At 35.5% G+C, this 23,526-nt stretch overlaps 2 protein-coding genes and 1 non-coding gene across 3 annotated transcripts in view; 2 read left to right on the top strand and 1 right to left on the bottom strand.

Moving 5' to 3' along the window:
- The window catches only part of LOC146162688 (uncharacterized), a 60,278-nt gene that overhangs the window by 4,557 nt on the left and 32,195 nt on the right, over window positions 1-23,526 (bottom strand). The window contains 18 exon segments of the mRNA XM_083383486.1: window positions 8,788-8,972; window positions 10,610-10,720; window positions 10,987-11,079; window positions 11,323-11,433; window positions 12,170-12,295; window positions 12,544-12,669; window positions 13,580-13,747; window positions 14,570-14,737; window positions 15,288-15,420; window positions 16,207-16,289; window positions 17,051-17,170; window positions 17,730-17,861; window positions 19,000-19,122; window positions 19,868-20,023; window positions 20,839-20,977; window positions 21,535-21,647; window positions 22,415-22,561; window positions 23,427-23,510. Coding sequence (XP_083239612.1) covers window positions 8,788-8,972; window positions 10,610-10,720; window positions 10,987-11,079; window positions 11,323-11,433; window positions 12,170-12,295; window positions 12,544-12,669; window positions 13,580-13,747; window positions 14,570-14,737; window positions 15,288-15,420; window positions 16,207-16,289; window positions 17,051-17,170; window positions 17,730-17,861; window positions 19,000-19,122; window positions 19,868-20,023; window positions 20,839-20,977; window positions 21,535-21,647; window positions 22,415-22,561; window positions 23,427-23,510 — 2,318 coding nt within the window.
- On the top strand, window positions 732-7,786 carry LOC146162691 (coiled-coil domain-containing protein 27-like). The gene is made up of 9 exons (XM_083384181.1): window positions 732-1,534; window positions 1,864-2,017; window positions 2,545-2,694; window positions 2,962-3,054; window positions 3,486-3,717; window positions 4,221-4,462; window positions 4,921-5,058; window positions 6,199-6,390; window positions 7,141-7,786. Exons 1-9 carry the CDS (start codon window positions 774-776, stop codon window positions 7,324-7,326), a joined length of 2,148 nt encoding a protein of 715 aa, XP_083240307.1. The 5' UTR covers window positions 732-773; the 3' UTR covers window positions 7,327-7,786.
- Trnap-cgg (transfer RNA proline (anticodon CGG)) lies at window positions 15,908-15,982 on the top strand. Its single transcript has one exon. It is a non-coding gene; the product is annotated as a tRNA-Pro (tRNA).

Genomic DNA, 23,526 nt, shown 5'->3' with positions numbered 1-23,526 from the left:
AAATTATACGACTGAGCCAAAAAAAAAGGTTTAGTGCATATTTAACAATGCAAAATGTTTACTGACGCCTCAAGTTTCTAAAATCCAGTCAGCCTAGTCACCCAAACTTAGTGAGTGAAATGATACGTGTATCAAGTGTCCAAGGTATGCTCATAAAAGTGATTCGTGGCCTGCTGTGTAAACGGCAGCGCAAATACAACAATAGCGGCGCCCAAACCAAGCTTCACGATGTAACAATGGCAATATTGTCTCGTCAACAAACCAAACAAATAGCTGCTGGTTAAATCCAGGCTGCTTCAACAGTTGGTTGTGACAGGAAAAGAGGAAACTGTTAAATATAGTGTTTCTCAATGAATACATATTGTTGATTTAAGTGTTTTTTTATTTATTTGGTAAAACAGCTTATTTAGTTGTGGAAAGAAAAGTAAGTTAATTGATCTGAAAAAAATTAAGAGTGTTTTTTATTGGTTGTTTTCCAAATCAGCAACAGGTACCCTAGTACAGTTTAATTTATTCACAGCAAAAACTGTAAAATATGAAAATTGATTGGTTTAAAAGGTTGCAAAAATAACTATGTGATATTATTAAAACTGAAAGAGTGAATATAAAAAAGTTTTACTGAATTTTTTTGAAAACTATTAACAGATGATTAAAATTAACACTATATTACCTGCAATAATAAAACCTTTTTTAATTAATTTCCATCATATGAATTGTTTTTATTTAGGCAGTAGGGCATGGATCAGATTTTCCCCTGACTTAAAAAATCAAAGATGAGAGGATATTTAAGAAGCCCAGGACACAGCTATGCACTCGACGCTGACGTGACCTCAGTGGGAAAAGGTTCAGGGGTCAAGGGTCAGCAGCACCTGGACAGGTTCAAGAACGTCGGAGCGCATATTCCACTTGATTCTGGCCGAGTCGAAAGAATGCACGCAGTTGTGGAGAAGCGGCTAGACGAAAACTGCTATGTGTTAATGGACCTTAACTCTGCCTATGGTACTTACGTAAACGAACATAGGGTTCAAAACGGGGCTGTAAAGTTAGCCCCTGGTGATGTTATAAGGTTTGGCCACGGCGGCGTTGCTCACGAGTTTGATTTATCGCCTGAGCGCCCCGACACAGCTCCATTGCAAAAAACCCGCATCACGAGTCCGGACGAGGGGATAAAAAAGAAGGTGGAATCGGGATATTTTAGGCCCTCTTCGGCACGCAATCGCACACCTCAGTTTGACAACATTACTTTCCGCCCAGATACGGCACCCTCGAGTCCCCGCAATGTTACCCCACCCCTGTCCCAGTTGCTTCTGCAAGAGCGCTCCAAATCGGTTCCGCTTAATTTGAAAATGAGCGGCTCTGCTCATTCTGGTGAGAAAGAGCCCGCCGAAACTTCTTACCAGCAGGAGATTCAGTTTGTGGAGCGGCAGGCACAAAATGGCTGGACGGTAGAAAGCGATAAAAACGGAGTATCGATGGAAAAAGAGGAAAATATTAACGCAGAATTACTGGAAGATGACACACCAGCTGAGATGTGGTAATTGTATACATTTATAAACATTTAAAACAAAATTCTCTGTATAGACAAACAAAACAGCCTTCAAAAGCATAAAAATATCTGATAAAAGTACTGGGGAATATGCTATTCATGGAAGTTAAAAAAGCCACATGTTAACATTTTTGTTCTTGCAAATAATGTTAAAAAAGCACTTCATTTACTGATAAAAACACACAAATAAAATACATTCTGTTTTCTCCAGTTTTTAGATAAGACCAAAACAACCAAACACACAACACTTGACTTTGCACTTATGCAAACAATTTTTGTTTAATTTGCTGGTTAAACAGTTCTCGTGTTGTTTCAAGGTACGTTTCAATGTTGCGCGACAAGGAACAAAGACTGCTTCGAATGGGCGACGAGATTAGCAGGCTGAGCGTGGCAGAGTCAGAAAGCAAACGAAAAGACGGTATTATTAATGACCTAAGACGCACCGTTGCTGCCATGGAAACAGACTTATTGGTTTGTAGGATTCGATGTTTTAAAGTTGATTTTTAGATAAAAAATAATCAAATTGTGAAATATGTAGAAAAGAATATAATATTAAGGGTTACTAGATAATATTAAGGGTTACTAGATTTTTTTTTTTTGTAAAATTGGAGTCAAATATAAAATTTTTTTTGTAAAATTGGAGTCAAATATAATCAACTGAGAATAACACAAAATGTTCATAGGGAACTAAATTTGTTTGCCATAGAATTTCAAAATATACGCATAGTATTAAATACAAAGAGCAGTAATCTATTTTTACTTCGGAAAACTGACTAGATATTCTTTCTAGCCAGTTATTAAAACCCTAACTTTCAACCTTATTTTCTTACAACCTTAGATTTGATTTAAGATACTAAAAGGACAAACATTAGATTTGATTTGCTCATAACACAAATATGATATTTAAGTTATTTACAACAAAACAAAAAAGGGTTTTCCTTTTTTATATTGGAAAATTGTAATTAAAACACGTAGAGGCAAGCTTTGTTGTCATGCAGGAAACGAAAAGCAACATAAAGAGTGCCGAAAAGGACAGAAAACTGCTTCAAATGGGAGATGAAATAAACCGGCTGGCGGTTTTTGAGAGGGAATGCGACAGGAAAGATAAATTGCTGGGGAGACTAAGAGACCAAGTAGCAAACTTAGAGGTGGAAAACTCTTTTTAATTTCCCTTTTTAAATGAATTAGGATTATTTGACAATCATGTTTTCTACCAACCTAAAACTCTTTCAATGTAGACCTAATGTGTTTTTCTAAATAAGCGTTTAAGTTTTGTTAAGTTTATTGCATGTTCATCTTGTGAGGTAGTTAAAACAGACTCCATGATTTAAAAATTAACAAACCTGATTAAATACTGTTTTGGGTTAAAAATTTCATCTTTTAAGGAAATTAACAAATCTAAATATCCTAAACAGGTTGAATGCCAAACAATGGCAGCAGAGAAACAAAGTGCAAAGGAAACTTCAACGAGACAAAGTTTTTCATCCGATGTTCAGAAAACCAGTCAGGTGAGACAAAAAAATCAATAATGTTGTGTGTGATTTTTTTGATGATTTATAATTTTCTGCAAAAGCAATGCTTGATGATTAACAAATTAAACCAATTCCAGAGCAGAATTTAACAATGTACAAATCACTTTTTAGGCTGGTACAAGCCTATGTATCAATTTAAAGCCACTCACTAAAATCTCAACTTTATATATTTTAATTAAACAATTTAAATTTTTAGTCAAATAACATTTTCGAAATAAATTTAATGTTTTATGTAGTTATAATAGGAAAGAATTAACATCACAAAAGCTTCCATAACTAATTAATAAATGGTTTAGCATCTGAACTTATTACCTATTATATTTATATAGTAGGAATTAATATCATAAAGTTTTAATAGCTCAGTAAATGGTTTAGCATCTGAACCATGTTTTTTTTAATTAAAATAGGTTGAAAGTGAGGTGATGATTCCAGCCGAAGAAGAGGTTCAACAAGTAAGCAAAGAAGTTGGGGAAAAACTTGCGAAACTGGACAATTCCCTGCTGGACACCAGAGACGAACTGGACGAGTTCCGTATCCAGCTCAATATCCCGGTACCCGACCGACGGCCACTAGATGAAGTGGTCTGTGAGCTTAAAATGGAACTCGAAGAAAAAGATCGAACAATAGAAAGTTTGGAAGGTATACTGACCTTTTGATTTGAAAGTTAGAGAAAATTTTGCACCTATTTTTAAAGTGTGTAGGAATTAAGTTTTTGCTTAGTTTTTTAAACTGGTAACCGACCAATTAACCAGTATTTTGCTTTGTATTTTTAGGATTTTAGTGCTAATTCTGTTAGAAAAAAGTGAAGAAATTCGTTTTTTCCACTTAATTGTAACAAAGGAAATGTCACTAAAAGTAAATAACTATGGATTGAAATTGGAAAAAAGCATTAAAGAGAAAGCAATACGAAAAATAACTGGTTAAAATTAATTAGATAAAAAAGTCCTTTTAAAATCAACCAACAGAAAATCCGAGGAAATGCTTTTGTTGCCCTAAAAAAATACACTTTTTTTCACTTAAACCTTTAGCAGCGCAAGCAAATGCAACTAAAAGTTGCCAGCAGAAAAAAAATTAAATGCCTCAAAAAAGAGCAATAGCAGAAAAATAACATAACAGAAATGCTTTTTTTTAATTATGAACAGAAAATCTGAGCAAGGCGCAAAAAGAGCTGAATCTGTCCCATGGCCTCGTCCAGCATTTGCAAAGCAGCAACAACAAGCAAGATCACAAGGTCATGAAGTTGACTTTAACGCTGGAGAAAACTAAGCTGGAACTACAAGAAGCCCATGACCAGATACAAGCCATGTCCAACAAGTTTGCGAGTCTCAAAGAGGAGAAAAAACACGAGGAGCTGGTGGCCATGATGGAGAGCGAACTGACGGAGGTTTATTTTTATTTTTTAATTGCCCAAAAAACAAAAAAAATGTAATTTTTTTTCTTTTTCGGTATTTCATGAAAACAAAATATTTTTATGCGATTAACGCAATTTTTTTGAATATGGAATCAATCCATTATTTAAAAAATTAAAAAAAATGTGTTTAAGTTAAAAACTACCGAAACGTAAATATGAAATATCACAGGATGAATTACATTAACCCAAAAAAAAAATACATAAACCCCATAGTAAATGTAAATATTTTTTACTGATTAGAAAAAATGATTTGCGAGAATTTTTAGGCTACATTATAATCTGTTTAATGTAAACTGTCACCAAAAAAATATGCCCATAATAAAAATTATGTTAAGTTACCCAAAACAAATTGTTTTTAGTTACCCAAAAAAGTATGGCACTAAAATAGACATTGAACCGTTTCTCATTTTTGCTCATAAATTAAACTTCAGGAGAAGCGCAAAGTCCAAGAAGCCACTCGCAAGTTGTCGAAGCAACAAGACAAGATCGACAAGCAATCAAAAGAACTGAGGAGAGCAAACAGACAGAACAAGCAATACTTCGACAGCGGAAAACTCATACAAGATGAGGTTAGGAAAAATAAAATTAGTTCAAAGCAAAAACTGCCACCTACTACAATAAGAATCAAAAATCAACCAAACATTCAAAAAAATGTGCAGATAACAAAAAATAGAAAAAAATCTGTATATTTCAAGACAAAAATTGATTTTAACTTTTTAATTCCAGTATTTTGTTTATCCGAAATTTCGGGTTTGAAAAAAAAAAGTTACTTACTTCTTTTCAAGTTTAATATTTATTTCCATTCTTGGGCAACAAATATTCTGCTTAAAATTTATTACAGCAACTTAAAAATTTCCTTATCAATTTTGTGGCCAATTTATGTTTTTAAATCAAAGCTTACAACAGTGGACCCCAACCTTTTTGTGCTCACGGCATCCTATATAAATTATGTAGTTTACGACACCCGTAGTAGTGTTTTCGCCAAGTAGTGAACTGTGTAACAATAAACCTACATGCATCAACTGTGCGCTATGTAGAAAAACATTTTCGATTTGTTGCATTTGAATCGAAAACAAAAGAAGAAGCTTATCTAAGAGCAAAAATCAGAATCCAGAAGAATTTGAATGATCTCTTGACACCAAATTCAGACTTGGACAACTAGATAATTCTAGTTTTCTAATTCATTGAATTAGAGCAAAATGCGTCTAATTCTAATTCTAATCTAATTTGTGAATTGCTTGTTTGCTCTAATTCTAGTTCTAATCTAATTTGGATTTTACCAAAAATGCTACTTTGTCCAACGGCATTTTTAGTCTCTCAGTTCAAACACAGAATTTCAATTAAAATTTTCTGGTTGGAACGACTTGTATGTAATTTTTACAGGCTAAAAAGCATAAAAAGTCATACAAATTAGCACACACATATTTACCATTCACGTTCTTATAAGAATAAATTGCGATTAAATCGAATTAATTGTAATAATTAAATGTGATTCTAGTTCAAATTCTAGTTGAAATTTGATTTTTTAGGTATTCGGTAATTCTAATTCTAATCTAATTTGAAAAAAACTTAAAACGGTCTAATTCTAATTCTAATCTAATTTTAAAAAGCTGAAATAAATCTAGTTGCCCAAGTCTGGCACCAATGAGCGTTAGAAACGGCACCACGGTTGAAACAAAACTAGCCTAAAAACCAATGCCTTTGTTCAGAGAGAAGTACTTGTGACTGAGTTGGAACAACTGCGGAAGAGCGACCAAGAAGCAAAAGTCTCCAATGAACAGAACTACTCCCGCTTAGAGAGGCTACGCTCGCGTATCGTGCAAGCAGTCTATACAGCTCCGGGCTCTATCAAACCTGAAAGCATACTGCAAGACGCAGACATACTCCAGGCAATGCAGAAGGTAGCAGTTTAATAAAACTTGGTACAATTTAAGAAAGCAGGTTTTTAACTTTTTAAATAGGATTTTAAAGCGTAGATTTTTTTGAGCGTAGGAAACATGACGGATTTCATATAGGGTTTAGATGGCGCGGGTTGGCACCAGGTAACATCGAATATTATCCTAAACGCGCTAATCTCAATTCAGGTGCAAAAATATCGATTATTGTAAAAAGTATATTATTTTGGGCTTTAAATCGGTGCCATTTCATAATGCCGAAAGGCATGTGCTTTTGTTATATTTCAATTATTAACACATACATGCCGGACACCCATAGTTGGTCAGATAAACAAGTGTTTAGTGCGGCTGCACACACTAAAAATGTCTGATAAAATCGTATCTAAGCCACTATCCGATACCAAGTGATGATATCGGTCAAAGTACCGATACTCAGTTCATTTGTACATTTCAACCTTGTTTCGCTATTCAATGTAGAGTTTTGTAAAACTAAATTTCTAAATATTACATTAAAAATCAGTAAAACCGCAAAAACAAATCTCGGTTTAATCTGAAAAGCTTTACAATTGTCCTTTAGAGTTTTTATCCCACAGGTATGACGTCAAAATGATACCGAATAGCGCTTCGGTAACTTTTTGCTCAAATTATCGGATATCGTTATCGAAATCGTACGCTACAAGATCACAAAACGAAAAAAAAAATCGAAAAGACACCAAATTTTCAAGCAATTCAACCAATTTTACCCTCTCTTTCCAGATAATCGAGGACCGCAGCGAATTCCACCAACAACTCACTGACCTCGGTCAGACGGTCGCCCCCCTAGTGGTAGAACTCGAATTACCGCCGGAGGAAGAACCCGCTAGCGGCGCCAATGAGTCACAGGCCGCGCAAAACGAAAAGGGGAAGTCCGGAAAGGGAAACCGAAAGGCCGGCAGAAAATAATAAAAAAGGGGTTGAAAAGAGTCAGTTATTTAATGTTCTGGTTTGAACCTGCTTTTTTTGGTGAAAATAGTCTAAAATTTGCGTCAGGCTTACGTTATTGGATAAAGGACTTTTTCTGCAACGCTTTCACCTGAAGAAGTTTTAATTTTTTTTATAGCATTGAGCAAAACCTTAGAACGAAAAGAGGATTGTGTTCGACGAATATTTTCAAGTTTTTAGTTGTTCGCTTATATGATGGTAATTATTTTGATGAATTTACCTTTTCTGGCTGCTAGGACACTTCACAGTCGAATTGTGTTTTCTGTACAGTTTTTGTTGTTACAATTTATATATCCTTTATAGAAAAATATATATTTCATGTTCTAACTGTGTTGGTTGCGTATGCAATATAAATAGTGACACTGTGACCGTTTGTAAATCGCTGTGGAAACAATAAAATTTTATTGGAAAACGTTCCTAACCCAAAGTTGCTGTTTACCAAACATTGAACAAATCGAATTGATCAGAACTATTGGCACAGGTCTGTCTTTTACCCAACTAGTGTTGATAGGCCCCGCAGATTGGTTGCTGCTATTACAGCCAAGATTATTTTTGGAGATAACATACGTTCTGGATATCTCAGTACAATAAATATATAAAAAAATTAAAAATATGATCAAATACTCTTATCTATACAAGTTAAAACCAGGGGTGAATGCAAATAATAACCAGATGGGTAAAACAATTTTGTTACCGGAACACATGAAAAATTTCACAGATGACGTCACAAAGTTACGTCATAATAGGACGCCTAAAACAAGTAACCTTAGGAAACCTGAGGGTATCTTCCAACGAGTAAACAGCTATAGTTAATTGAAATCTAGAAGAGATATTCGAAACGTGTAAACTGGTAACTATTTCTGTTTGGGATTTGATATTCCTACAATGTCTTACTACAACCCACAACCATTATGTTAGGATTCATTCCAAGTGCTCAAAATGCTACCTACTTCTGTATGGGTTTTAAGGCCCGTTTGCACTGCACTGAGCTGCACTGGGCGTGAAATTGTTTTCACTTCAGCTACAGTGAGCTGCGCTAGGCGTAAAAATCGCGACAAAACGTAATGTTTTTCTATTGCTGCACTGGGCTTGAGTTTAGCAAAGCGTGAAAATCGCTCCAAAGCGTATTTTTAAGCTAGCTGCAGCTGCTGCACGGGGCTTGAGTTAAGCAAAGCTTGAAACTCTCGTCACAATAGAATTTAAATGCAAATTACGCTTTGCTCATCTCAGTGCAGCTGTAGTGTAAACGGGCCTTAAATATTCAATTTACATCTTACTAAAACCTCCAACCATTATGCTCCAAAGGCACTGATATTCATAGCTTGCTGTTCGACGCATGCAAAAAATAATCGAATAATATTGTGGCCTCGAAATTCTTGCCCGGCTAAACTTTTGCCTATAGACTTAACACACAACACTTACTCTCTCTGCGCGATCGTAGAGCTTAGTTCCTTGGCTTGTTCAGCCATGCGTTCCGACATCCGCTCGTTGTTGTGTTTCTGTTCCCTCACCCAGATGTTGACGTTCTCAACCACTGCCTCGCTCTCAGTTCGTAGACGACCACTGTCGCTTCGGGCCTGAGTCAGATCCTTGTGCATACTTTCCACCTTGGTGGCAAAATAAGTGGATTATGTAAATTTGTGAAAGACGCCAGTGTTTTGCCAACTAATGTATAGCTTAAAATGAATGTCAAAGCCAAAAAGGTGGAATAGATCCACATGATCTCGATAAAGACGTTTCGATACGAACTTGTACCATCCTTAGTTAGTGTATGCTATACCGTAATGCGTAATGGATACCGATATACTTGGGTGCACTATCCAGGGATCTCTAATGTAGCTGAATGATGAATTTAAAAGCCAAAACGAGAGAATAGATCGACATTATCTTGATAGAGACGTTTTGGAATCCACTTGCGACTGAAATCTATTAAAACCTTACTTATAAACGCAATTTTTATCATTTTTAGTTTCTAATCGTTCGTAGCGCATTATTTATCGCCGTTAGGTGTTGAACTGAGTTACAGTGGTGTTCATAAGGTGGCAACGTTTAATTAGGAGCTACAGTCTTTGGATAGATAGCGACTCCAGTATTATATACTCGGGCTATCTGGCTTCAACATTCATTTTCAAGCAACAGTTTTTGTCTTAAAAATAGCAGATACAAACAAGGCTAAAAACTACTTGATTTTTTTAACGATTTTGTAAGCAAAATAATTATTTGTGTCTTCTTTGTGGCGACTTACAATTAAAGGTGCAACAGCTACAGGTTAGAAACAAACACGTATATTAACAAATATATAAACTGTTGTTTATAAACGTCAATTGTTGAAAAACACAATTGCCTTTGCATTGGGTTGATGTCAGTTTGTTTCGCAGATGAAATTACGCCGCGTCGCAACAGGGATCATTTTACAACCACACTAATCAATATAGGTTTCCGGCAATCATATCATATCGGAGTCGAATTTCTTTTAGGTGTGAAGACAAATAAGGCAACAAACGCCATATGTTTTGAAGTATGACGGCATAGCACGGTGACGCCGCGTTTCTGTTTACTATGTAGGTTCAACCGCACGTTTTTTTCATAAGGATGGTGCAAATTCTTTACGAAGATCATGGCGAAAAATTCATCTTTTTGCTCTTTGTTGAAAGCGATTTAAATTAAACTTTGCAGGACTTACAACACTTCATTTTTAACATCGATAAATGTTTTTAATTTTTATTTTATTAGAATTAGAATTACTGAATTCTTGAAAACTGAATATAAACTCGAATTTTAACTAGAATTACATTTAGCTATTTAATCAATTCAGTTTAAAGGGCAATTTTTTCTATACGAAATTTGGATCCTGTGTTAATTTTTATACTGTTTAGCCTAGCCTATGCTTTTCAGACTATAAGAATCACGTACAAGCTCTTTTTAGCAAAGAGTGTTAATTTGGGTACTTCGTTTTTTGCTGTGATTTATTGAATCCGAAAATTAGAACTATCTAGGTTAGTTGTGTACTCTATGCACGGATCTGTAATGTAGCTTGATAATAAATTGCAAAGCCAAAACGGTCGAGTAAATCGACATCATACATTAACTGAACTGAAGGTGATACAAGTTCGTATCGAAACGTCGAAATCAAGATAATGTCGATCTACCCGACTTTTTAGCCTTGTAATTTATTATCTAGAACTATCTAGTTGTCCAAGTCTGCCCACTCCCCCCTGGGCCCCAGTACTATCAAAGCACCAACCTGCATCTGCGACGAAGCCAGCTTATGTTGCATCGTGTCAAGCATCCGCTTGGAGCGCTCGTGTTCATCCTCCAACTTCTTGTGTTTGTTTTGAAGAGAAGCAAGTTCGACCTGGCAAAAGCAAAAGTAAAGAAATTGTCTTTGAAATGTTTAAGAGGCAGGATAAGGTATGTGCAACATAAAATTCATAGTAACGTCGACTGTAAAAGGCATAGCTACATTAAAATCTTAAAACCAAATCTTTTTGGAAAATTTGTTAAAGGCCTACGTAGCATTACCTTTTTAATTTTTTAATTTTTTATATTAATTGTATACTGACTAGTAAACCTCTGTCCAGAATATGAAATAATTCAATGCAAATTATACGGCATAGTTACCTTAAGTACGACCAACTGTTCTTCTTTCTTTGCGATTTCAGCAATGCTCAGGCGATTTTTTTCCGTTGTTTCGTTCACAACTTGCGCCATATCCTGGTGAGACAAAACGATTAACGTTCAAGCCAATGCTTGCTACATTCTGTTAGTTCAAGCAACTTGACTGTGAAAGTGATTTACAGTACTACATGGCTTTCGGTGTGCTATGATACGTAAGCCGTAATTGTGGCAAAATTTTTTTAAAACTTAAACATAATGATTTACGGTCACTTAAAACATTCATCCTTATGTAAGATTTGATAAAAAGGTTAAAGGTCAAATATTCGCCCTTCAACTAACCTCTAGTTTCTGTCCGTAGTCAAGGACCTCGGATTCTGCTTCTTTGTTGAGTTTCTCAACTTTTCGGAACTCGTTCTTCAGTTTGTGAAGCTTGTCTTCGTAAACCCCGATCTTTAAAACAAGAAAATAAATCTTGCTGACTTTCCGGTTTGTTTAAATGTCTGAGGCCTGTTTGTGATAAGTTTCGACCAACTTGTTTAGATTAATTCTGTTAAGCTCTATACCTATTACTTACCGGATGTTTTTTAGGTTGTCAAAATAGATTTCTTAAGAAATAAAGATGCTTTTGAAAAGATCAGTATCGGAATGTTCACAAAATATTGATTATTTGAAATACACAAGGTTTTGACAGTAAAAAAACAAAAAAAATGCACCGAAAAAAACTTGGACAAAAATTGCCTTTTATTCAAGGAGCGTTCCTGTAATCCGGCTAATAACCCCCCGTATTGGAATCAAAACTCGGGACATTTAGCCTTGGAAGCAGTCATGTACCGTATATTCAACTCCGGTAATTCAATAGCTAACGTTTTATTAAACGGTCAAGATGACAGTAAAAGTAATAAACTTGAACGGTAAAAAGGTTAAAATAAAAAATAAAACAAAAACAGTGAAATCATTGCTATAGACACAGTGGTGTACTTAGAACCTATACAAAACATCGAATAAAAGAGAAAAGTGCCATAAAGTAAACAGAGGTAAAAAGCAAGAAGACTTAAGTAGGTGAAAATAACCTTTGGCTTAAAGAATTCCCGTCAGTTCTTACCTTTTGAGTCATGGCCTGGTATATTTTATATTTTAGCTTAACCAGTCAAAATAACCCAACGATAATCTAACTACCCCAACTTACTTCTTGAGCCATGGCCTGGTTGTCGTGCCAAGCTTTCTGCAGCTCACCCCTAAGATTTGCGTTTTCCTTGCTGCTCATGCCAAGCTGGTCCATCGATTCCTGCTGGTTTCCCTCGATCGACGAAAGCTGCGAGTACACGAGCAAGTGTTTAAGCGTATGTTTAATATAAACTAGGACATTTTAACTTAATAATTTGACACAAACTCCTTTTTTGAATACCATTTACCTCTGTAAAGTTTGCCAAATACGGTAAAACTTTTAAACAAAAAAGTATTTTTATCACATTTTGACGCCAAAAGTGACATTGTACATCCCAAATTACCCGCTTGAGCATAGTATTAAGCGAAATTTCCATTACCCACTCTTGAACAAACCTGAAGTTTGTAGTCGTTTTGCTTCTGTACTGCATCTAGTAGTTGTTTGTGGCAATCCTTGTATTGCTGCTGGCTCGCGTCCAAATCTTGCTGGAGACGAGCCAAGTTCTCTTCATAGCGCTCGATCTGAAAGATTGAAGCAACTTGTTAAAACAATTTTTGTCTTATTAATCTAGATAGATTTAAAATCAAGATAAAAAAGCTATACTTGCCTTAACGCAATATTTTTTTTAAAGTTTCATTTTTTTCGTATTACAGACCTAAGTTAAAAACAACAAAAGTGAAAACAAACTTTCTATTTTTAAAACTGGGAATACCAGAATATAGAAGTTATTCGCTTTAAAAAAAAGATAAAATTAATTTCTTGTTGTTAAACAAATATTGCAGCTTACTCATGTACTCAGTCTTGTTTTCTATTTTTTTTTCGGTAGTCGTACAGTAGCCTTGGTAGAACGTCCGAAACATTTACCCGCGCACATAAAAAGGCACATAGATAACTATTAGTAACGTTTTAAGCAGTAACTATGCGCGTCTAAATCGCAGTTCAACAATTTAGGTCAAGATATAAGTTTGCGTTTTTTCATCAATTGTCGTTTTTTTACGAGCCGATGTTAAAATACCAACCAAAAAATACTCCCGAAGGACATTTCCAAACAGCAATTTTGAAATTTTTCAACCTATTTTTGTTGTACTAAATTTTTGGTTGTTGCATGAGTTAAAAAAAGTACCGTGTAAAAAATTAGCGCTCGGGGAATTGCACTATTTCCAAAATGCAGTTCTGCAATGTTTCACTATTCTTTTGTTGTATTACATTTTTGTGCTTGTTTGAGTTCAGAAATTAGCGCCCGGGGGAATTGCACTATTTCCAAAAAGCAAATTTTTTCTCAGTTAAACCCAATGTCCTTCTTTTATATTTTTTTACATTAATCAGGCCAGACACTACTGAAAGATCTCCTAATACTATTTCGCTGTTATTGCATATATATAATATTAGATAATATATATATATGACTTTTATCATCTTCCTTCTACCAACCTCCTTCTCTTTCATCTTGTGCTGCCTCTGCGCGCTCTCTAGCTCCCTCTCCTGCTCCGAGATGCGCTCCTTGCATCCATTATTCTCCTCCCGCGATGCTCGGAGCTGCATCTGCGCGTGGCTAAGCGACTCCTCCAGCCTTGAGATCTGGCTCCGAGAGTCCTTGAGCTGAGGGGAAAAAATGACATAAATTAACAGCTGGTAATTTAGTTACGAGGCAAAATCTTGTATGTGGAGGCCATTCTCAACTCAAAGGTTTACTGGAGAAGATTCACTATTCTTTTCATTTTATGTAAACCTGATATTAATTCCCAATTTATTGACGGCTCTAACCGGCTATTAACTTGTTTGCACAGTTTATTCCGATAATGTATTTCGATGTTTTAGATCAGGGATGTCCAACCTGCGGCCCGTCTGAAACTTTTGTGCGGCCCGCTAGACGTTTTCACTCCCAAGTAGTATTTTAAACGTTCAATATTAGCCTAATTAAAATGTACCAGTCAGCTTTTTGGGGCGCCCTTATAGTATAGTTTGGATAAAAATATATATACATATAACTCTAAAGGCCCGTTATAACTCTAAAGGCCAATACTTAATCTTGAAACTTAATAGGTTCTGCGGCCCATTAAATTATTTCAAGTGTCAATGCGGCCCACTATAATAAAACGATGGACATCCCTGTTTTGGATAATGCTTTCAAATTCAGGACTTTGAGTGTCAGACATTTCTAGTTACAACTAAACCAAGCGTTTTTTCCTTGAGCTATTTAATCTAGAACCACAGCATTGTTAAAAGTTAGAGGTTAACTTGCGTTAAATCTATTTTTGCTTTACAACGTGGAATTATGACGTTTTTGGGAATCTTTTCATTTTCTACCCAAATACAAACGAAACATCTAGTATTTTAGTCGTTAATACTAGCGTTATATATATATGTAATAATAGCGCTATAAACAATTCGTTCATAATAGCTATATAAACATCTTTTCACCTCTCCTTGCAGCTGGCTCCTGTGTCTTTCCAGCTCCTCGTTGGTTGAGTTCAGGTCAAGTGACTGCTTGTTGAGCTTGACGACCTGGTCCCTCGCATCCGAGTGTCGAGTCCGTTCAGTGTCAAGGTCCCGCTCCAATGACTGACACGTGTCCTGAAGACGTTTGACCTGACCAGAAAGGGACTTCATAGGATGGAGACGCAAAAAAGATAGGGTTGACACCAGTGGCATATCCAGGGGGAAAATCAGACCATGAACACCCCAAACTAACTTTGTGACGTCATCCCTACAATTTTTTATGCTCCCCCCCTCAAGAAAAAAACCTTCTGGATCCGCCCCCGGTCTCAACATATTTTTAGGAATAATATTCAAAGACATTGAAATACTTTGAAATGTAGTTACAATATATATTTTTTTTATTTTTTTTTAATATATATTTTTTTCCATTTAAGGATTTGAGAATGCATATTATAATCTCAAACACGCAAAGAGAACAAATCGGAACGAAAAAACATCATGGTATTTTGAACCAAAATATTTCAACCTAAAAACATTTATTTGGTATAAATGCGGTCAATTAGGATTAATTGGGATAAAAACTGACGATAGAGACAACAATGAAAATACTGACATCTCACTAAAACTGTTAAAAAAAAAATATGGTCATTTAAAATAAACATCATTTAAAATTTAAATGAACAAAGAAAAAAACAAGTACCTCATGTTCTGAAGCCCTCGCTTGCGCCTTCAAATCGGAAAGTTCGTCGTTTAAGCTCTTTACCGACTCCTGGTGGCGTTTTGTGACTTCTTCCTGATGTTTGAATTGTTGCTTCCAATCTTCAACATCACACCTAAAGAAAATAACAAGATGAAGTAACGGTTGAATACAAACTATAAAGTGAAAAACAATTGGAAAACGTTTATCGATACCATTTAAAACAGCATATACGTTCTAAACCTAAGGTGGGCAACATATGGCCTGTGGGAGCCATGCAGGCTCATAAGGGAACATGTCGAGAAACAACCATGCGCCAATACTTGCTCAATCTGTTAGTACAAGCAACCTCATAGAAGGGGATCCACAGTACCATATCATTTATTCAATGAAACATTCACACATATGTGTGTTAATAGCTGAGATCTGGCCAGATCTTTGCTGTTACTAACAGATTTGCTTGTTGCCAATGCTTGCTCAAACCTGTTAGTACAAGCAACCTCATAGAAGGGGATCCACAGTACCATATCATTTATTCAATGAAACCCTTCTATGAGGTTGCTTGTACTAACAGATTGAGCAAGCATTGGCGTATGGTTGTTTCTCGACTCGTTCCCTTCTGAGCCTGCATAGCTCAGTTGGTAGAGCGACGGTCCCGGATTGACCGGAGGTCGTGAGTTCGAACCTCATTGCAGGCTAGTTGTTTTTCTAGTCTGCCCTGCTTGCATCATAGATCAACAGATTCGATGAGTCTGCGATGGCTTTCGGTGTACTATATGACTTAAACATAGGATTTTTCAAAATACTTTTAATTTATATTATAAGACATTTAAAGACTCTTAAAGATTCGAAAACTATGTGGCAAATTTAAAAATACTAAATTAAACACGAACGCACAACTAAAACATCGCCCGACACTTACTTAAGCTTGCTAATGGATCTCGCTTGATCCAAACCTTCTTCTTCCGAAGACGAACATCTTTCGCGAAGTTGCTTCAGTTCGGCCTTACCGGGAAAAAAGTTAAAAAATATTAGTAAACTTCAGTACAAGTTAGCTTGTGGTATGGGGTCCGTCAATCAATATAATATTTTTGCTTCGTTGTCAGGTTTAATGTTTCAATAGCCAGTTGCACGGATTGGAAGGAAACTTAATAAATAGAAACTTTTTCCTGGTTGATAGTTAAAAAACTGGCATTTGTAAAATGACCTATGGCGACAACGTGCAGTTTTTTTTATATGCAGTTTATCCTAGAAAAGCATGGCATTTAAATGCTAAGGCAACGTAGGAATTTATCACAACTATTTTGTCGTAACAAGTAAGCTTGAAATTTTGGATCTCGCATCTAGCTTCAGTAAAAATCAATTGCCAATAAAACATTTTTGACATTACAATGAAAAAAAAGACCCTACATGTTTAAAATCAAAACTTACAGTAAAAGCAGGTAAGAAAAATAACCTCATACATCGCAAAAAATGAAAAGACGAAGAAACTATGTTGGCGAATTGTTGTTATCATATAGATCATACTTTGAAATACATAGAAATATATATAAAGAAGGTGAATTTTAGGAAAGAAATGCCAATGTGTAATTTAGTCAACCGAAAATGTCAAAAAACTAATATTTTGGTCTATATTAAAATAAACTTGTTTTCCGACCAACTAAAAATAATGCTGTAACCGTGATTTGCAAAATTTGTGAAAAAAAATATATAAGGACAATGTTGCGTTAGTAAAACACCTTTTAGAAAAACATGTCGCCATTTACCTGAAGTCTCTTGTTGAGCTGCTCTGACCTTGCCAGCTCCGTGACCCTGTCGCCCAGCTCCTGCTGCGTAGAGGTCAAATTTTTGTCCTTGAGAGAGACCTTTTCCTCGTAATGGGCAAGCTGAAAATAAAACACAATAATATCTAAAATGCTAGGGTACGGTCACTTAGAACAGGGTTTGCAAAACTGCATACGGCAAAGTTTGTTGCGAAAACCTGCTAATACATTGGATCAAAATGAGCTGAAATATAATTTATTCGTAAAACTTCTTGCTAATTCAGTATAATCAAAAACAAAAAGGAAAATTCGTTTTGCAACAGCACCTTCTAAATTCATAGCTTAAGCTGCACATAATAAAAAAATTAAATACTACTCAATGACTTTTGAAAAAACATGACATTTTCCAAATACTTTCAATACACGCAAACTAATTTAAATACATTAAAAGAATCAAAGACTTTGTGTTATCCTGTCCAGCTCACCCTTTAAACAATTTAACATTCATTTTAGCACTCATTAACAAAAAAAAAAAAAAAAAAATTTAAATACTTTTTGTTCACCAAATTGTGAAAAAAGCGTTTTTCAGCTCTCACCTTCCTTAAAAGTTAAACCATTTGACATTTATTTTAAAATCTATTAAAAAAAGAAATTAAAAAAAAACTAGTTCTCCGTCTCCCACCTCCTGGGCGCACTCCCGGTAGAGTCCTCTCGTTTCCTCCAGAGCTACTCCTAGCTCCTCCAGTTGCTCACAAACCTCCAACTTCCTCGCATCTGAGTCGATTCTCCCTCGGACCGCGCGATCCAACTCGATCTGACGTCACAATAGGGCATTATGTACGTCATATAACGGTAAACGTACAAATCAATTCAAGCCAAAGGTACTCCGACTTGGGAAATGTTTCGCGTTTTTTTTAATTGTTAATAAAGATAATACATTTTTTTACATGGTTAACTTCATATAGATTTAAATTTTTACAATTAAACAACCTATACGCTATACTTCTGGGCAGACGTCCACGCGGCGTCTTATCACAGATTGTTATTTTTATCATAATGGTCATGATGAAGGGTGTGATAACACTACTTTAGGAAAACGCGATCATTCGAATCGTTTGTCTAGTTGAAAAGATTCAATTAAAGCGAAAATAGGACTTTAAAAGGTCCTAATCACAAAATACACATTGTGTGTAATGTATATGAACGTTTAAGTTGTTATTCCGAGCGATTTATGTTTTATTCAGACGATTTCGATCTTATTTTGTCGTGGATATTTCTGCGAATTTGGCTTTATTATGTCGTTGGTCTTAATATTATGCAAATACTGGGCGTATAAAGAAAATTTATAGTAGAATTGTTTTTTGACTATAAAATTGACCATTTGCAAAAGTCATAGCTATTTTTTCGGTTGTTAAACGTTTAACAAAAACTCGTCATTCGTTACTTCAAAAATGTAAAATTTTAACGAAACAGAAGTTATAACAGTGATTGCTATCGTACAGATCCTCGCATATATGTCATTTCAAAAGTATTGTAAACTAATCCTACACTCATTTAATTTAAAACATAACAAGAATTTTGTTATATTACAAGTTTTAAGAGGTTTGAACTTAAATGTACGTGTAATTGTTACGTTAGTCTAGTAGTCGGGTTAATTGCTTGTGCATTAGATATTATTATTAGTATACTGGATTGCTAGTAGGAGGTGTTGTATCCCTGGCAAAATGAATTCAATATAGTATTTTGTTTGCGTCACACTTGTTTTCATTTAGAAAACTTGATAAATAATTAAAGGACCTGACAGTGTTGTAAACAAGTCATTTTAAAATGACTTTAGTCCCGGTCAGGTCATTCGTAAAATAACTTTTTCAATATATTAATCACACAACAGTATAGTAAGTGTGGCAGATATTCATAATACTAAAAGTCGTGCATGTTTTAGCTTAAGTTACCTGCAGTTGGTTGCAAGTTCCTTCAAGTTGTTGAACCTCGTCATTTCGACTCGTGACGTTTTCTTGGCACGTCGCCAAATCTTCCCTCAACTTCTCCATAACAGAATCGCGCTGGTTTATTTCCTGCAAAAAGAAAATAATAAAGAAACATTTTGTTATCGATAGAATTTAAAGTCAGTGCTTTGATTTCTGTAGAACACATACATCAAAACCTACATTTGCTAATTCCCTGCTAGAAACAACAGATTGGTATAAATTTTCTACATTTTTTTGGAAAACATTTTACAAATGCACAGGTAAACAATTTAAGCGTATTTGTTTTAACTTGCTAAAATTACACAACAAGGCTTTTTTTCGCAATTTCGAGTTCAGCAATTTTTATTAAATTAAAAAAGTTGAAATGCTTTAACTGGACTGTACAGATTTAGCAAAATGAATATTTTCAAATTTTTTACAAAACCACACCAAAATAAGTTCCTATTGATAGCACAAAATTCGTCATCAACTTTGCATTTTAAATAAAAATGAAAAGCGCAAAACCCTTAAAAAAACTTCTCACTGAAATGTCCAACTAAGGGAATCCCAAACCCAACAACTCCCCCCCCCCAAAAAAAAAAACTAAAAAAAACAAGAGCTCCACCTCCTTGAACCCCTTGTTTGCGTTTGGATGGAAGTTACACGTTTTATCTCGAAGTTAAACGAAATATCACAGCCCAAACGGAAGTATGGTGGCATTTTGTGAAAGTTTCTTTCTTAATATAATGTTTTGAACAAATGAAGATAACGTCTATGTATTGTACATATACACCATACAGTCCTTACAAAGGTGAACTCCCGCCCCAAAGCCCCCGAAAAACAAGAGCCCCACCTCCTTGAAGCCCTCGTTTGCGTGCTGCTCGTACTCGAGTTGTCGTGACATTGAAGCGACCTTGGCCTTCTCCTGCTCTACCGCCACCAACTGGCGATCAGCTGCCTCGTCAAGTCGCTTCTGCGCGTTCGATAATTCCTTCTCCAAACTTTTGACCTGGAGATACGAATAATAGTAATTGTGTTATTATTTACGCTAAGTTCGTACAAAAAGAGTTTTCCTTGATTTTAAGTTCACCAGCTCCTTTTCCGAACTTTTAACCTTTAGATGAAATGATTGTAATTTTATTAATATTAAAACTCTGTTCGTACGCAAAAAGTTTTTTTTGATTATAAGTTGGATAGCTTCTTCTACAAACTTTTTACCTGGAGACAGGAATGATTGTACTTATTCATGTTTTCACTCTGCTTCAACAAAAAAAGTTTACCTTGATTTACAACTCCCTGCAAACTTACTTCTCGCCTATGTCAATATTTACACACTGTTTTAACAAAAAGTTTTACCTGATTTAGGGTTTACCAACTTCTCCAAATCTTATGCTTGTCTACAGGTTTATTTATAGCTATTCAATTGCAAAGCAATGCAAAAAAAGTAGAAACAATTGTTTCAGGGGAGGATAATTAATTTTTTGTTCAAGTTTTAGCCTAAATCTGAATTTTCAAATTAACGTAGCACAGTCAACATTGAACCAAACGTGTTTGGATTTGTTTTGTGGGTTTTTTAGACGCAACTTGATAATTCCAGGTAGTTCTCACTGAAATTTATCAAAAAGTGTTTTGTTGAACAACCCTTCTGTACATCTATGTTATTTTGGTTACCAAAATGGGTGAAATACTCGGGACTCGACGAAATCACAGATTTGGTCAGAGTGGGACTCTTACATATTTTTGCCCGAAGTCGGACTTGAGTTCATTTTATTACTCGGAACTCTGACTCCACAGTCCTTGTTTGAACAACAACCGGCTTTTTACCTCGTTTTCCAGCTCCCTCTTGTCCTCCCCAACTTCCCCGATCTGTGTCCTCATCTCATGGAGGAGCTTCTGCGCTCCCTCGACCTGATGTTGCTTGTCGCTTATGTTACCGCGCATCTCAGCAAGCTCACGCTCCAATCTACAAGAACAATGGGGGGAACCGATAAGAACAATTAGAGAAACAATGGAAAGAACAATGGAGAAGGCGCAACAAAAAAATCCACATTTTCGATAAAAAAATGGAATAGAATTTCCGGGTAACGAGTTAGGATTAAAAGACAAGACTGGTCTGTGGTGAGTTTCTAAATCACGACCTAAGATATTGGGAAGTCCTATAGCTGGGAAAAAAATACTGCAACTATAGTCACTGATACATTCATAGACATGTGCGTACAACAACTGGAAATTTATGACAAATGACTTGACCAAAATCTCTGTTTTTTAAATGACTTCTTCTTTTTTGACAAATTACTACTCTACTTTGACTCAAGTCTTTGAGTCAAATGACTTGAGTTGAATTGAAGTGTTTTTGTTTACTTTTTTTATCACAGTATATAATGATGTGCATGTATATTCAATGGCTTACAATTTTTGAAGGCTTCCATGCAACAGACTTTGCTTTATTCCAAAAGTAAGTTACATCGCTTACCTATCTCACGATGTGTTAATGTTTTTAATGTTATACTGAAAACTTACCTTAGAATATGTTCTTGTCGTTCATTGTAATCCTCATTACTGTGAGTATGGGTGGCTTCGAACTCATCAAGTTTCGACTTGAATTTGTGCAAAACCTCCTGGTGTTTGGCGATCTAACAAGAAAAATAATTTAATAAAGCCTGTTTTGTCATATGTAGGTTTACCATCCGCTAGAACCAACTAACTAGCACGCAAGCCTAATTATCAGGATCACAATAAATAAACAAGTTTATGACTAGACTGATTGGCATCTGACATCTGTAGGTATTTAATGTTTTAGACCTATACGCGATCCTACTATTTTTAATTGTATATTTTACTTTTTAACCATCAATATTGGCATTTTTACATGTGTGTTTTTTGTACAGAAACTGACGATGCCTTATAGGCGTAATTTATATATTTCTGTAAGATTTTAAGAAATGATTTTATGTTTTATCTGTTTTAATAAATAAACAGTCTTAAGATCTAGACTGATTAGAGTGTAGAAAACATGCCACAACATGTGTTTAAGCGTACGTAGCGTGTAAGGTACTATACTCTATTTGTAACATCATAACCAAGTATTTCTCATGATAATCGTTGTTGTGAGGTACTTTAGTGCATTGCGTACTCTGGGGTGTAATAGTGTGTACTGTTCCGAAAAAGGTCGACAACCACTGTTTTAACATCTATAAATAGTGACTGACCTGAATTACTAGCTTTACTAGACTGCTCTGCTGTTACAATCATAAATAAACAAGATCTTTTGAATTGAATTTTTTCAATCAAAACTCCAGACAAGCATTTACTTTCATTCATATACAAGTGTGCAACTAGTTGTCGTTCCATTTCAGAAACAAACATCTATCTTTTGCAAAAAATTCTTCCAGTCAATTACCTCCTGTTGTTTCTCCAACATCCGTGAGCTAACGATGCTGTTCTCCTCTTTGATGGTGTCCATCCGGTGCTTGGTGATCTTCATTTCATCCTGTGTCTTCTGGAGTTCGCGAGTAAGTTCCTCAATAACATCCTCGCAAGTAGAGATCTGCATCATTATAACAGGAAGTTGTAATACGAATATCATGGTTATATGACACAGTGGTTCTCAACCGCCGGTTCGCGTCAACTTTCCTGCCGGTCCGCCAAATATATTACAATCCTAAATCTCAACCACAAAAAGCAAGAAGTGGAAGGCTTGTCCATCAAATTTAGAACTTCGCCAGCTTCGTCATGTGCAAGATTGTGACGTAACATAGAGTTAATCGTCTACTTTATCGTACGTCACAATGCTGCGGTGTTGTGCCCAACTGTTTAAAAGTAGGCTACAGCTCATTTAAGTCTTAAATTTTAGGACCAGTTGTATGAAAAAAACTTTAATAGAACCACGTATATGATATGAAAGAGGCAGCAGCAAATTACTCATTAAAAGAAAGTTTCCATTCTTTGCTTTTAAGTTGCATACTTTTGTCATATTTGCACTTTCGGTTGATTTTGATTTTTGAAGGTCCACCGGTCCGCAAAATTTGTTTTTGAAATTTGACCGGTCCGTACGATAAAAAGGTTGAGAACCACTGAATAGCAGACCTCAAACTAGACCCGCCAAGCAATTTTTACCCGGTGTTGTTTGGCTTGCACTACAATAACGCTGACTGATTTTGGTAAGCTTTTCTAGAGGCATCTTGTGTACTATTAGGATTGTTAACATATTTGTATGTTATGGTTACCGCATAAAATTCCCCGTGACGAGCATTATCAGGTGAACAAAAACATAGAAATTAAACCATATTTTCAACCCAAAACAAAAATGCGCCGTTTCAGTTGTAGGCTGCTCGTCTGCTATACACCCCGAAAATATAGTAATTTAGTTAAATAAATTCATACAGATTTGGTTCGCCGTTTAAAGTACTTGCCTGCTGTCCTCTTTCCTCGCACAGGTTGTGTGATTTCTCAAGCTCCTGATTTAAAGTTTCCAACATTTCGTCTTTCTCGCGAATCTAAACAACACCAACA

This window comes from Ascidiella aspersa, chromosome 3 (assembly GCF_963924565.1).
Source record: "Ascidiella aspersa chromosome 3, kaAscAspe10.2, whole genome shotgun sequence".
Taxonomy (NCBI): domain Eukaryota; kingdom Metazoa; phylum Chordata; class Ascidiacea; order Phlebobranchia; family Ascidiidae; genus Ascidiella; species Ascidiella aspersa.
Note: the sequence above shows the minus strand (reverse complement) of the source record. Positions and strands in the feature narration are given on the sequence as shown.